Source organism: Dermacentor albipictus, unplaced genomic scaffold (assembly GCF_038994185.2).
Source record: "Dermacentor albipictus isolate Rhodes 1998 colony unplaced genomic scaffold, USDA_Dalb.pri_finalv2 scaffold_120, whole genome shotgun sequence".
NCBI lineage: Eukaryota > Metazoa > Arthropoda > Arachnida > Ixodida > Ixodidae > Dermacentor > Dermacentor albipictus.
Genome location: NW_027225674.1, coordinates 122,788 through 135,930, shown reverse-complemented (window position 1 = coordinate 135,930; position 13,143 = coordinate 122,788). Strand labels below are relative to the sequence as shown.

At 43.5% G+C, this 13,143-nt stretch overlaps 1 protein-coding gene and 1 long non-coding RNA gene across 2 annotated transcripts in view; one reads left to right on the top strand and one right to left on the bottom strand.

Annotated features, from left to right (window-relative positions):
* The window catches only part of LOC135897532 (uncharacterized), a 48,017-nt gene extending 47,858 nt beyond the window's left edge, over positions 1 to 159 (top strand). Inside the window, exon 3 of the long non-coding RNA XR_010563076.2 lies at positions 93 to 159. This is a non-coding gene — a long non-coding RNA (uncharacterized lncRNA). The remainder of the gene's footprint in view (positions 1 to 92) is intronic.
* LOC139053420 (ankyrin repeat domain-containing protein 16-like) overlaps positions 1 to 6,262 on the bottom strand; it is a 59,866-nt gene extending 53,604 nt beyond the window's left edge. The window contains exons 1-4 of the mRNA XM_070530436.1: positions 5,924 to 6,262; positions 5,704 to 5,862; positions 5,158 to 5,280; positions 4,997 to 5,094 (exon numbers count right to left, since the gene is read on the bottom strand). Of these exons, the coding sequence (XP_070386537.1) occupies positions 4,997 to 5,094; positions 5,158 to 5,280; positions 5,704 to 5,862; positions 5,924 to 6,132 (589 nt within the window). The 5' untranslated portion in view covers positions 6,133 to 6,262. The remainder of the gene's footprint in view (positions 1 to 4,996; positions 5,095 to 5,157; positions 5,281 to 5,703; positions 5,863 to 5,923) is intronic.
* Between the last annotated feature and the right edge of the window lie 6,881 nt (positions 6,263 to 13,143).

Below are 13,143 nucleotides of genomic sequence, written 5' to 3'. Positions count from 1 at the left end.
ACTTTGCCTACAATCGCCTGGACTGAACTTCAAATTTCCCGCGCCCATTCTGCCTGTCTGCCTGGAAGTAACTGCGTCGTTTTGCAGCGCAGATTATCAGCGAACAGCAGCAGCACCACGACAGAAAGAGACTTTGACAGGGGCGCGATTTTGGCAGAGCACTTTGGCAGTGGCGACGACGAGGAAAGCACGTCGGTTAACTTCTGCTGTGTTTTACAGGTTGGTTAAACTTCTCATTCTCTTTTTTTTAGACTTTTTATTCACTGCGCTGCTGCCAAGCGATTTGTTTTGGTGATGAATGACTTAGGGGCTCAAACTTGACTAAGTGCTGCAGTTGCAGAGCTGAAATTGAAGATGTCGCGAGTGCTATTGTGTGCAATGAGTGCGAGTTCTGTTTTCATGCTTCAGTATGCTCAGGCATAAGTGAACAGGAGTATGTTGAAAAGAAAAAGTTGGGTAAAAGAAGAGCGTGGAAGTGTGAGGCCTGCAGGCCGGGGGTACAGAAGAGTACCACATGGCCCGCTGATCAAATCGGAGATGCTCAACCTAAGATTACGATCATGGACATAGACAAGAAATTAAATTCTCTACTTGCTTTGAATGAAAAGGTAGAGGGAATAGATAGGTCAATTCAGTTGCTGTCGGATAACTTTGATAAAATTCAGGAACGCTTGAGCGGGCAAGACAGGTAAATAAAGAACATAAAATGCAAGATCGACAAACTTGAGAAGGAGGATACAGCCAAGGGTCTCGCCCAGCTTCAGATTGATTTTGATGACCTCGAGTGGCGCAGCCGACGTCTGAATGTTGAAATACATGGAATTCCTGAGACTGCAGGTGAAAATCTTTTAAATAAGGTAAATGATCTTGCGAAAACCATGAATTTGATGGAACTTGCTCCGACTGATATTTACACTATTCACAGGATGGCATCAAGGCCAGGTAGAGAATGTGAAGTGATCCTTCGCTTTGTCCACCAGGACCGTCGAGATATGTGGCTTGAAAAAAGAAAATCCTTGAGGCAGAAACAAGATCATGTTTACATAACTGAGAATATGACCAAGCGTTCCCGGGCTCTCTTAGTAGCAGTGAAAACCTGGGCTAGGAGAGTTGGCTATGACTTTGCATGGCATTCAAATGGGAAGGTCTTGGTGCGTAGAAAGAGTGGAGAACCTGCGCAGGTCATCAGGTGTGAGGATGACTTGTCAGCGTTGAGCAATTGATGTGTTTGTTTTTGAACTGTTCCTTAGTTTTTTTTCTTTTACTGCTCTGTAAAATGGCTGACGTCAGATATATCGCGCTTCGTGAGTTAGTGAAGCGGTTTGAAAGTGTACAAAGAGGATTTCTTAGATGCCCCCATTTAAATGTACAATCAATGGGAAACAAAGTAAATGAACTCAAGTGTGTGTTTAACCAAATGAAAGGTTGTTTTGATGTAGTTATGCTAACAGAAACCTGGCAATCAGATATTTCAGAAGAATTTGAACTACCTAATATGAAAACACTCTCTGTTTTTAGGTGAAGTCGTCGACAGGGTGGTGTCACTATGTTACTTGATAATTCTTTACCAGCCGTATTACTTGAAAATTTTATTTTAGTTACAGCTCATGACGAGATGTTGTGGGTTCACTTTCAAGATGTCATAGTTGCTGTATGTTACCGGCCACCTGATGGTAACTTGTCTGATTTTTTTGCATTTTTAGATGTTTTCTTAACATTTGTAAATTAACACCAATACACCGTTATATTGGGTGGTGATTTCAATACTGACATGGGGCATGACGGCACGAAAAAGCGTGACTTTGAAACTACTATTGCATGCAATGGTTGCGAAAACATCATAAATAGATCCACTAGAATTACTCTGTCTTCAGAGACCACCACGGACTTATTTATCACAAACTGTGATCTGCCGTGTGTGACCTGTGCCGTCCTTACGTATCCTATTAGTGATCACATGCCGATATGTTGTTCTGTAAAAACAGGTGCACCTACGTTAATTCAGAGTGAGATTCCTTATAGTTATCAACATGTCTCGCCAGCTGCTTTAGATGCCTTCTGTTCAGAGACTGGCACTTTGCATAGGGACAAAGTTTCTAACTCAAATGATGCAAATACAGCCTATGACGCTTTTGTAGAATCCTTTATTTGTATAAACAAAAAACACTTCCCTTATATACAATGGAATAAACGCAAAGGTTGTCGTAAACCTTGGCTGACGCGCGAACTCCTACGTAAAATTGACAAAAAAAGACAGATTATTCCGGAAATTCATGCGCATGCGCGTCGAAACGGACCTAATTGCTTTCAAACAGTTCCGAAATGCCTTAAGTAAAGAAATTAAGAAATCAAAGGAGCTGTATTACATACAAGCATTTACTTTGTGCTCAAAACGAGCAGATGTTTTATGGACTAAAATAAACTCTTTGATGGGCCGAAATCCGAGAACAAATTAAGGAGGTGCTCCATGATGGAAACTTGGTCAGTGGAGAGGATATGGCCAATGTTCTTAATGATTACTTCGTTTACACAGACTTTAACGACAGATCACCCGCTGCTTGCCGAACTCTGGGTTCAGAAACTACAAACACATTTTTCTTAGCAGGTACTATTGAACTAGAAGTCCGCACAGTATTCCTTGGCTTAAGAAACAGACGCAGCTGTGACGCAGATGTCATGCAAATAAAACCAGTGAAATATGTTATTGATCAGATTAGTCCAGCACTAAAACACATATTTATTCTGTATTTCGACAGGGGTTTTTCCTTCAGAAATGCAAACAGCACGCGTAATAGCTCTCTGCAAAAAGGGGAACAAGCATTACGTAGCCAATTATCAACCGATATCTATTCTCCCCGTATTTTCTAAAGGTTTCGAAAAAATTATTTTTAGTCGTTTATCCTGTTTTTGCACCAAATATGTCCTGACAAAATCGCAATATGGCTTCCAAAAACATAAGCCTACAGAACTCGCCCTACTGGATCAAAAAGAATACATCTTACAACAGTTCGAACAAAAAAATAATGTCGTCGGAATTTTTGTGGATTTCACACAAGCATTTGACTACATTCACCAAGGTATCTTATTTGAAAAATTAAACCATTATGGCATTCGTGGGCTCCCACTCGTGTTACTTAAAAGCTATCTGGTGCATAGATGTCAATTTGTTTCTATAAATGATTTCGTATCAGATAAGAAGGCAAATTCAGATGTACCACAGGGGAGCATTCTTGGTCCTTTATTGTTCACTTTATATATTAATGACATAGTCCATATCTCCCCAGAAGTTTATTATCTATGCAATGATATATTATGCAGATGATAGATGATATAAATGAATATATTTGTCACCTCAGCATCAGATCTTATTCTTTCTAGTAAAGCTAATGATGTCTTACAGAAGTTAGACAACTAGACAAGTAACAATAAGTTAAAAATAAATGCAACTAAAACAAAAGCCGTAGTTTTTCATTCGAAAGGTCAACAAGTGACCTTCCAGAATAACCTTGTGATTTAGAGGCTCAGATATAGAAATAGTGAAGTCGGTGAAAGTACTTGGGGTACATTCCTCCAGTTCTTAGCAGTGGGATGACCACGTCAATATTATTCAAATGTGTCAGCACGTATGTAAACATGAACACATACTCATTGACCCAAGTCCGTCCGATGTTAGGTTTCAAACCCTATTACTTCAGCACAGCAGCTCAATGTGCTACCCATTCAACCACTGACTAGCCTGTGACACAGGTAGGCTGGAACACGGTTAGATACACAGATACATAGATAGCTTCCGGGAAGTGCCTGAAGCTATGCTAATGCATTAAAATGCATTAGCATTTAGCATTAGAGGCTCAGATATAGGAATAGTGAAGTCTGTGAAAGTACATGGGGTACATTTCGTCATTTCTTTGCAATGGGATGACCACGTCAATAATCAAATAAAATTAAGTCAGATAACTGGAATGTTAAGCCATATCCGGTACCTTATCCCCAACTCAGTGAGGTTATTGATATACAAATCACTGTTTAGTTCTTATCTTAACTACTGCTATTTGGTTTGGAGAACAACTACAGAAACAAACTTAACGAAATTACTGAGAATACAGAAGAAAATACTGAGGCTGATAGACAACGCTATAGTTCTAGCACCTATAGTGACCCACTATTTCAAAAATATAGGATAATCAAAGTGAATGACCTATATCAATACAGACTACTAAGAGTACTGTCTTAGCTGCAAACGCTCCAACTTTTTGTTTGTGGAGATGGCAAATTTTTGCTTAAAGGAGAAGGCCTATGAAACAAGAAATACAGAAATGTGGAACGTTCCTTACTTTCGTACCATTTATGGCTTTCAGATGCTTCAATGTACCCTTCCGCGAATTCTAAATAATTACGCTAGCAAAGGTATAGATGTGTCTCGTTTAAGTGTCACAGAATTAGTGGATCTTTTTGTTGTATAAACTCTGTAGCAATTTATTTAAATGCAGAATATTGCAGCAGTTTTCTTCGTTGTATAAGCTATGTATAAACTATGTTTTCAGTTTTCCTTTATGTCTTGATCATTACGTAAAACAATGTGTCACTTTAAAAAAAAAGGAAAAATTGCTGTGATATTGTGACGTCCTTCAGCTGCTGCCATTGTTCACAAAGGGGGCGGAGGATCCCTGAAGCCGTCATTTGAATGGCTTTTCCCTCCGCCTCCCGTTACGCTGTACTGTGACGAAGCAAGCAAACAAACAAACAAATAAATGAATAAATAAATAAATCGCTACCACACAGGCAGCAAACTCTCAAGCAGACTAAGTGAAACATTTTGCTATGACCACTTGGCCAACCTGAAAGGCACTCACATCTCCCACCAGTCATCCCCAGCTGGCATCCGTTTCTCATTTAAAGCCACCATGCTCAGTGGATCTCAAAATACATGATGCATGCTCATATTTGACTTGGCACTCCTGTTTAACCTTACAGCATGTTCTGCACAGACACATACCAGCTGTGTGAAGTGGCGTTCTTTTGTTTTTGCTGCTAGTGTTCCATGCATCTGGAAACATGTCCAAGATGCAGGACATTATATGTACATGGCCTTCCCTGCAAAAAGAAGAGGGTCACATCAGAGCTGCCAAGTGAATAAAGCTGTGGATAAAATGTCACCTGCATGAGATGTGAAATGGCGTCCAACCATCCTTATTTCGAAGGTTTGTATTGGCACCCCTTGCAACTAGTGTTTGAACCACTTCCAAGTGATTCTTTGTACATGCCAACATAAGTGGCGTCCTGCAGGCAAATAAAAATAAGGTACTGTTTTCCGAGGGCATTTGAAGAAACACACACACGCGCGCGCACACACACACACACACACACACACACACACACACACACACACACACACACACACACACACACACACACACACACACACAATATATATATATACATATATATAGTCTGCGGCATTATTTAACTTTACATTTATTCCGAGTACAGAGGCAGAGCGAGAATTATATAAGTTATAACAGTAAAAGCTTTAGAATTAACAGTACCGTATCGTTTGACGACGAAAAGCGCTTATGAGGTCATACACGGTGTAGTCATTGAGTAAATAGTGGATGTGTTAACTGGAACAATAAAGACTAAACGACACAGAGCGATGTGGTGGCATGGACACCACAGAACTTCTCGTTCAGAACCATATCTCACCAGTCAGCCCTTTTTAGAGGATCTATCTGGCATCCTTGATGAATAAGAAACTGCACTACATCAAGTCGAGATGACTGAGCAGCTTCATGCAACGGCCTTTTGCCGTCGTCGTTTTGGCTTTCAAGGAGCGTCAGGCAATTGACTTCCTTGCAGATGAATCTGCAACAGAAGGAATTTGTTTTCTAGTCGTAGCTCGCAACCCGGGCCGGCCCTGCCTTACCGAAGTACTTTCAGGGATCCGCATCGAGATGCAACGTGAGCCAAGGTGTCGCCACACTTCTCGTAGGTGATTTTTTGCACGTACTGCGCAATCTGTTCGACACTGTCGCCGCATTCTTTGCTGAGAATGAGCCTCATATCACTTATGCTATCACGCTGTGCATGCTCCATAAGCCTCTGTTTTGTTTGATCTGGGCTGCAGTACAGCATATCGAATACGACGGCGGATGTAATATCATGTAATATGCACAGCACGCCCAAAGCTAGAAGGCCCAGCCCAACCGCCCAAGCCCAACACCTACCGATACCTCGATACGAAACTTTAGACAGTTTTAGTTTAACGTATGCAACTATAGCGTACGCTATACGCTATAAAATAGCGTACGCTAAGCGGCGCACGTTTCTACAATTTTAGTTGGCCGACAATATCTTCGGATCTCTGAGGCCATATTCCGTCGTTGCGGCTATTTCGCGCCGGTAGCGATAGGTGGCGCTGACATCTTGAACGTTTCTTTCGCTTCAAAGTGTTGTTTACACTGGCTTTACTCAACTACGCCCTATTGTTTCTTTTGTTGGGTCGCCGACATACAACTTGTCTAAGCTTTTGGTTGAAATTTTAAAGCCGCTTGCGGAAGGGAGCACGTTCACGGTCAAGAATTCTAAAGAGTTTGTTACCGCGGTACGCCAGCAGCAGCTTCGGGACGACGATGTTATGGCATCCTACGATGTAGTGTCCTTGTTCACGAATGTGCCGATAGCATTGGCTACGGATATTATTGAGAAACGCCTGCAGGAGGACTGTACGTTAGAAAGCCGTACTTCCCTGACTGTTGACGACGTCATGATTCTGCTTAGGTTCTGCTTGAAGCAAACATATTTCTCGTTTGCCGGTACCATATATCACCAGATAGAAGGCGTCCCGATGGGTAGTCCTGTTTCTGTAATCGTGGCTGATCTGTTAATGCAACACGTGGAAACGGCTGCGATGACGTCCTTACCCTTCCCTGTCAAAATGTACTGCCGCTATGTAGATGACACCTTTGTGATTGTCGAAAAGAAAAACCTGCGTGCCATGCATGAGGCGCTAAATGCCGTCCATCATGCCATTCAATTTACATGTGAGACGGAGAATAGTGGCAGCCTAGCCTTTCTAGACGTGCTGGTACAACGGAGCGAAGGAGGTTCGGTGGAGACAGCCGTATATCGCAAATCTTGCGATAGCGGGAGTGTGCTGAGTTTTGACTCTCACCACCCTATAGAACACAAACATGCCGTGGTACGCACTCTCCTGTCTCGTTGCGATGCGCTCTCGTCAACGCAAACTTTGAGGGAGCAAGAATTAACGAATGTGGCCACTCTATTGCATAAGCGGAGTTACCCTGAGCACTTGGTCAATGATACGCAGCGCCGCATGCAAAAACCTCGTGAGAGCAAGGCCGAAAGGCCAGCTTCCTTTGTGTGCATTCCGTATGTCCGCGGTGTATCAGAAGCAGTGCGCAGGGCTTTACGGCCTTTAGGTGTTCGAACTGTGTTTAAACCCTCGTACACGTTGGCAAACGTGTTCCCGAAGCCAAAGGACCGCACACCTCCGGACGAACAAAGTGGTGTCGTCTACAAGGTCAACTGCTCGGACTGTGATGCCAGCTACATTGGCGAGACAGGGCGGCGACGTCGCACCCGTATCAAGGAACATCTAAGAGATGCTACGAAAGCCACCCATGCTACACGTGCCAAGACAGAATTGGTTGATCATTGTTTATCAAAGGGACACATGTTTGATTTTAACAATGTAACCACACTAGCACGGGAACACCGATGGGGCCCAAGAAAGTTCGTAGAATCATGGTTCATCCGTCGTAATCAATCTTCATGTAACTCTAACCGTGGCCCCCTGCCGGATGTTTACGGCACTTTCATAGATAAATAGGATGTATTTCTCATTTGTTGCCATTGTGTACTGACGATGCCACCCGCATAGGTGGCGAAACGTCTATGTTTTTGTTATACTTTGTTGAGTAAAGCCAGTGTAAACAACACTTTGAAGCATGAGTTCCCCTGGCTTTTGGAACATTTTCTCACGTTTCTTTCGTTAGGCTTTGACTCGCCCGAAACGAGAAGCGATCTCGAAAACACCACGAAGTTATCCATAATACTCTGTCGTCGAAGTGGCCTGAGACTAAGCGAAAGCCGTTTACACAGTCATTTGCTACGAACGAAGTGCATTTTACAAAAGCAACGCCAAATTCAATTCGAAGCGGGCAGCCGGGATCGCCGCCATGTTTCCCGCAAACTCCGCAAACCCCGCAAAAACGCTCGCTAACTCGTTTGCGTTGCGTACGCCCGCTATACCCGCTATTTCGTTTAGCGTTGAGCGCATGCGCAGTGACGACCCGCTATTTTTTAGCGTACGCAATGGAATAGCGTACGCTATACTAAAACTGTCTGATGCCATGGCAGCCGCGTTGTCCGTAAACTCGGTTCCTGGCCCTCTCCCTTTACTTTCCTCCGGATGGATGGATGGATGTTATGAGCGTCCCCTTTGGAACAGGGCGGTGGCTTGCGCCACCAAGCTCTTGCTACTATGCTGCCTAATATCCTACCTAGGTTAACCAATGAGAAAAAAAAAACACTATGAACTACCACGTACAAATTTTCTGATACCCTATTGCGAACTGTGCTTTTGTACGTCTCCGTCCTTTGTCGTTTCCCTACTTTTCTTCCACCAATCCTCCAATCGCCTCTTACTGATGTCTATTGCGGACCTGTTTGCTTTACCACTGCTCCCGCTGAACCCGAGGTGTACCCGAGGGCTTCAAGGAGGCCAGTGGTGCCTAAATCGACCGCTGGATAGATGTCTTCACATTCTAATAAAATAGGCGGTAACTGGTGACACGCGCGTGGTAAAAGCGAAATGCCATACCAAAACGCTGCTGCCACGCACGGAAGTGACGTCACAGTTATGATGACGTTGTTTAAACAAGTATGGCGTGTTCCGGTTTATAGTTTTGCGCGCGCTGCTGGAGCTGCTTCAGCGTTTCAGCTTAGCTAAAACACAATTTTACGGTTTCTTACTGTGTTGTGTGATAGAATGTTGTTCTAGTTAGTTGCGCTGAAAGAACCGGATGGTGTTCGAGCTTGCGATCTCGAGCCACACTTGGTTGGTAGTGTGGTCTTGTGCAGCCCCTGTTATGTTTTTCAGTGCTGTTGCTCTTGCTTGTTGAATTTACTGATGTGAATGGAGCATATGTGGGCTCTCAGTTTGGCAGAACTTTTTGCTGTTATGGTAAAAACGTTTAAACTCGTTCCAAATGCTTGTTGCTGCAGTTGCCGCTTAGTGTTGTGCATCGATCGCGGAAAAAAAAAAACAAATGTTTCATCCTTCGTAGGATTGCTGTTGCAGATATCGCCTAAGTAAGTGAGCTGTTGCAATTTTTATATGGCGCTCGATGTCGCATTTACCTGTACTGTTTCTTGTCTTGCATGTTCATACTGTTCCCTTGTTTATCGGATTTTGGCGGCTAGCGAATCGCGACTTGCTTGAGCACCTGCTCGCCACAGTTCTAAAGGAACATGTTGAGCAACCCCAATGTTAACTATGAAGACAAATATTGCAGAACGTGGCCCAGCCGCTCATAGTTCTACTTTGGCTCAATACATCGACGTCAATGCCGACGCGCACCACTTCTGCGTTTTCGAGCTCGAGAGCAGTGTGTCGACGTGGTGTCCAAGGCCAAACAGACATCCGACTTTGCCAGAAGGCGTACACACAACTTAAAGAATCGCTACATACGACACACCCTGCAATATGCATGATCCGTGTCGACACCATATGCAGTCGGCGTTGTGCTACAACGACTCTTCGAAACCGACAGTCCAAATGAGGCGACATGTCGTGCTGTTTCGTGGATGCAGCACAGTTCGTTCGAAGCTTCTGTAGCTTCGTAACGGCAACGTTATTCGTACTCGCCGATATTACACAGTGATTCAATACTACAGTACACACCACACAGCCACAAGGAATCGCAACGGTCCTCCCATTGCGTGCACGCGTGTGTAAGCGCCGACAGTCATTTTCGATTTTCAAACGCAGCACAAAATAAATGCTTTATTTATTTAGGCGTAGTGTATTTAACAACAAAACGATAACGTTAGCATTTCATGTATTTTTTACTAAGTTTTCTTTTTGTGACGTCATAATGTGTGGCAGCAGCGCACTCCACTTGGGGTCGTCTGCTGCCACGCGCGTGCACCCAGCGCCGGCCAATAAAATATGCTCCGTCGTTTCCCTAGCTTTACCGCAGCAAGCACATGCTTCTTCTTCCTTCTTATATCTCGCTTTATACGTGCGTGTTCTAAGGCATCCCGATCTGGCTTCGAAAAGTAATGAGCTTCTTTGAGTTATCATAAATGGTTTCTTTCCTAATTTCGTTTTTTCCCCTTAAGTAGTTACTTATGGCAGGTTTCTTTTCCATTGCCGCCACACATGAGATTAATTCAGCCTCTCTGACTTTCCGCTTGACCTTCTTTGTTGCTGTGTTGCCCACCCCACAGGCCGCATACTTGCTGGTAAGCTTCCTAGTTCTTTTCCTCCACTGTGAATCAATGTTTTGCCTGTACAGATACCTGAACACTCTCCCAGCCCATTTACTTTCCTCCATATTCCTCAGCCGTTCTTCATACTCAATTTTACTGCGAGCTTCCCTCACTTCAAAACTAGTCCAGCCCATATCCCCTTGCACAGCTTCATTTGTAGTCTTCCCGTGAGCGCCCAATGCGAGGCGACCCACTGACCTTTGGTTCCCGTCGAGTCCTGATTGTACCCCTGATTTAAAGCAAACAACCGCATTTGCAAAAGTAAGTCCTGGAACCATTACCCATTTCCACATACCTCGGAGGACCTCGTACCTATTGTATCCCCATAGCGCTCTGTGCTTCATTATGGCTGCATTTCTCTTCCCCTTGACTGTTATGGTTTTTTCCTGTGTTTCTATATATCCGTTTCCTTCGTTTATCCATATACCAAGGTATTTATATTCTGTTACCCGAGGTATTTCTTGGCCCTGTATCTCCACTGTCTGTTCACTGTTTTCATTGAATACAATAACACCTGATTTTCTAACACTAAATTTCAAACCTAAATTGTTGCCTTCCTGTCCACAGATATTAGCCAGACGTTGCAAATCACTTTGCTTGTTGGCGAGCAACACAATGTCGTCCGCATAAAATAAACCTGGGAGTTGCTGCTCTATTACTGTACCTGCCTGTTTGTATGAGAGATTAAACCCGATATTACTGCCTTCTAGCGCCCTCTCCATCCTCACCATGTACATCATAAACAGCAGCGGGGATAAAGGGCACCCCTGCCTCAGTCCCTTGTTGATATGAACTTTCTCCGCGCTCCTCATCCCTTCCCATTCAACGCAAACAGTATTTTCTAGGTAAATCTCTCTCAAAAGCTGTATACAATCGTTACCTAAGCCTTCCCCTTCCAGAATATCCCACAAAATGCTGCGGTCTACGTTGTCGTATGCTCCTGTAATGTCCAAAAAGGCCACATACAACGGTCTGCTTTCTGCGTTTGATATTTCAATACACTGAGTAAGAACAAACAAGTTATCATCCAAACGCCTACCTATTCTAAAGCCATTCTGAAGCTCTCCCAAAATGCCATTATTTTCTGCCCATGCTTGAAGCTTTAATTTGATTGCCTGCATTGCTAGCCTGTATATTACCGATGTAATGGTCAACGGTCTATACGAGTGAATTCTGTCTTTCTCCCCCTTGCCTTTATAAATTAAATTCATTCTACTTTGTCGCCAACTGTCTGGTATTCGTCTATCTTTCAAAGTTTTTTCAACTGCTTTCACGAGAGCTTCCTTACTTTTTGGTCCCAGTTCATTTATCAGCCTAACGGGAACCTCGTCTAGCCCTGTGGCTGTGCGCTTAGGAATTTTCTCTTCCGCTTTCTTCCAGTTTAAATTTGTAAGCACTAGCTCCTTTCCCCCTTGGGTCTCTTTCATGCTCTTTTTTTCTTCAAATACAACCTCGTCCTTGCCTTGGAAAGATTCGGCTGTTACTTTTTGGATGTAATTTATTGCTGCTTCTCCTTCCAGTCTGTTTTCATCTTCGTCTAGGATATGTTGTTGTATTGTTGTTGATTTCCTGCCTAATAATTTTATGTGATTCCAAAATATTCTAGGTGCGGCCTTCTTTTTCTCACGTATATCTGACAACCAACTTTCACTTTCACCTTTTAATTTTGCTTGCACCAGTATTTGAACCATAGACTTTTTCTCCCGGTATATTTCCCATTTACCGGTTACTTCATCCTGTGACAACTGCGCCTTCTTTGCCTGCCTGTGCTCTCGAGATGCTTTCTGTCGTTCGGCGATCGCTTCTCGTATCTCCTTGTTCCACCAGCTTTTCGGTTTCTTTTTTCCTTTCCAATGAACATGTTGTTTCTCTTTCCGTATTTCTGTCGTTACTACACTTAGAAGCTCACCATATTCCCACCCCTTACTTGGCGACTTGCCAATTTCTTCCTCCACTCTAGTGACTATATTTGCTATTTGTTCAGCGTTCAAATTTGGGCTGGCCATTTTGCTTTCGTTGCTCTCTTTCCCAACTACATATCCCATTTTCAAAATGATGCGTTTATGGTCACTCCCTATGCTGTTAAACCCTTCCTCATCGATGACCATTTCTCTCAACTTATCATGAATTCCTTCTGTCATCAGACAGTAATCAATGGTCGATTGCCGGTTTCCCACTTCCCACGTGATCTGTCCTTCACACTTAGGCCCTGTATTCACGATCACGAGGTTATGTTGCTCGCAAAGGTCTAGCATTGACTTCCCGTTATTGTCGGTATAGCCATCTAAATCCTGTATGTGGGCATTCATGTCACCTAATAGGACTATCTCAGCACCATTCCCGAAACCCCTAATATCAGCGCTTATGCATTCCACTAACTCTTTATTCTTCTCTGTGCAATTTATTCCGGTCCACAAATACGTAACTCCAAGCCAAGTTTCTTTCCCACTCATTGTACCTGATAACCAAAGATGCTCTTGACATTGTGAATTTACTCTTTCCCATTTGGCTCCCTGATTGATGAGCATTCCGACTCCCCCTCCCTTTCTTTCCGACTTAGTTCTGTTGCACCCTTCCCATACATAATTCTCAATAACTGGCGGCTCTTCTGAGTCTCTAAGGTGCGTT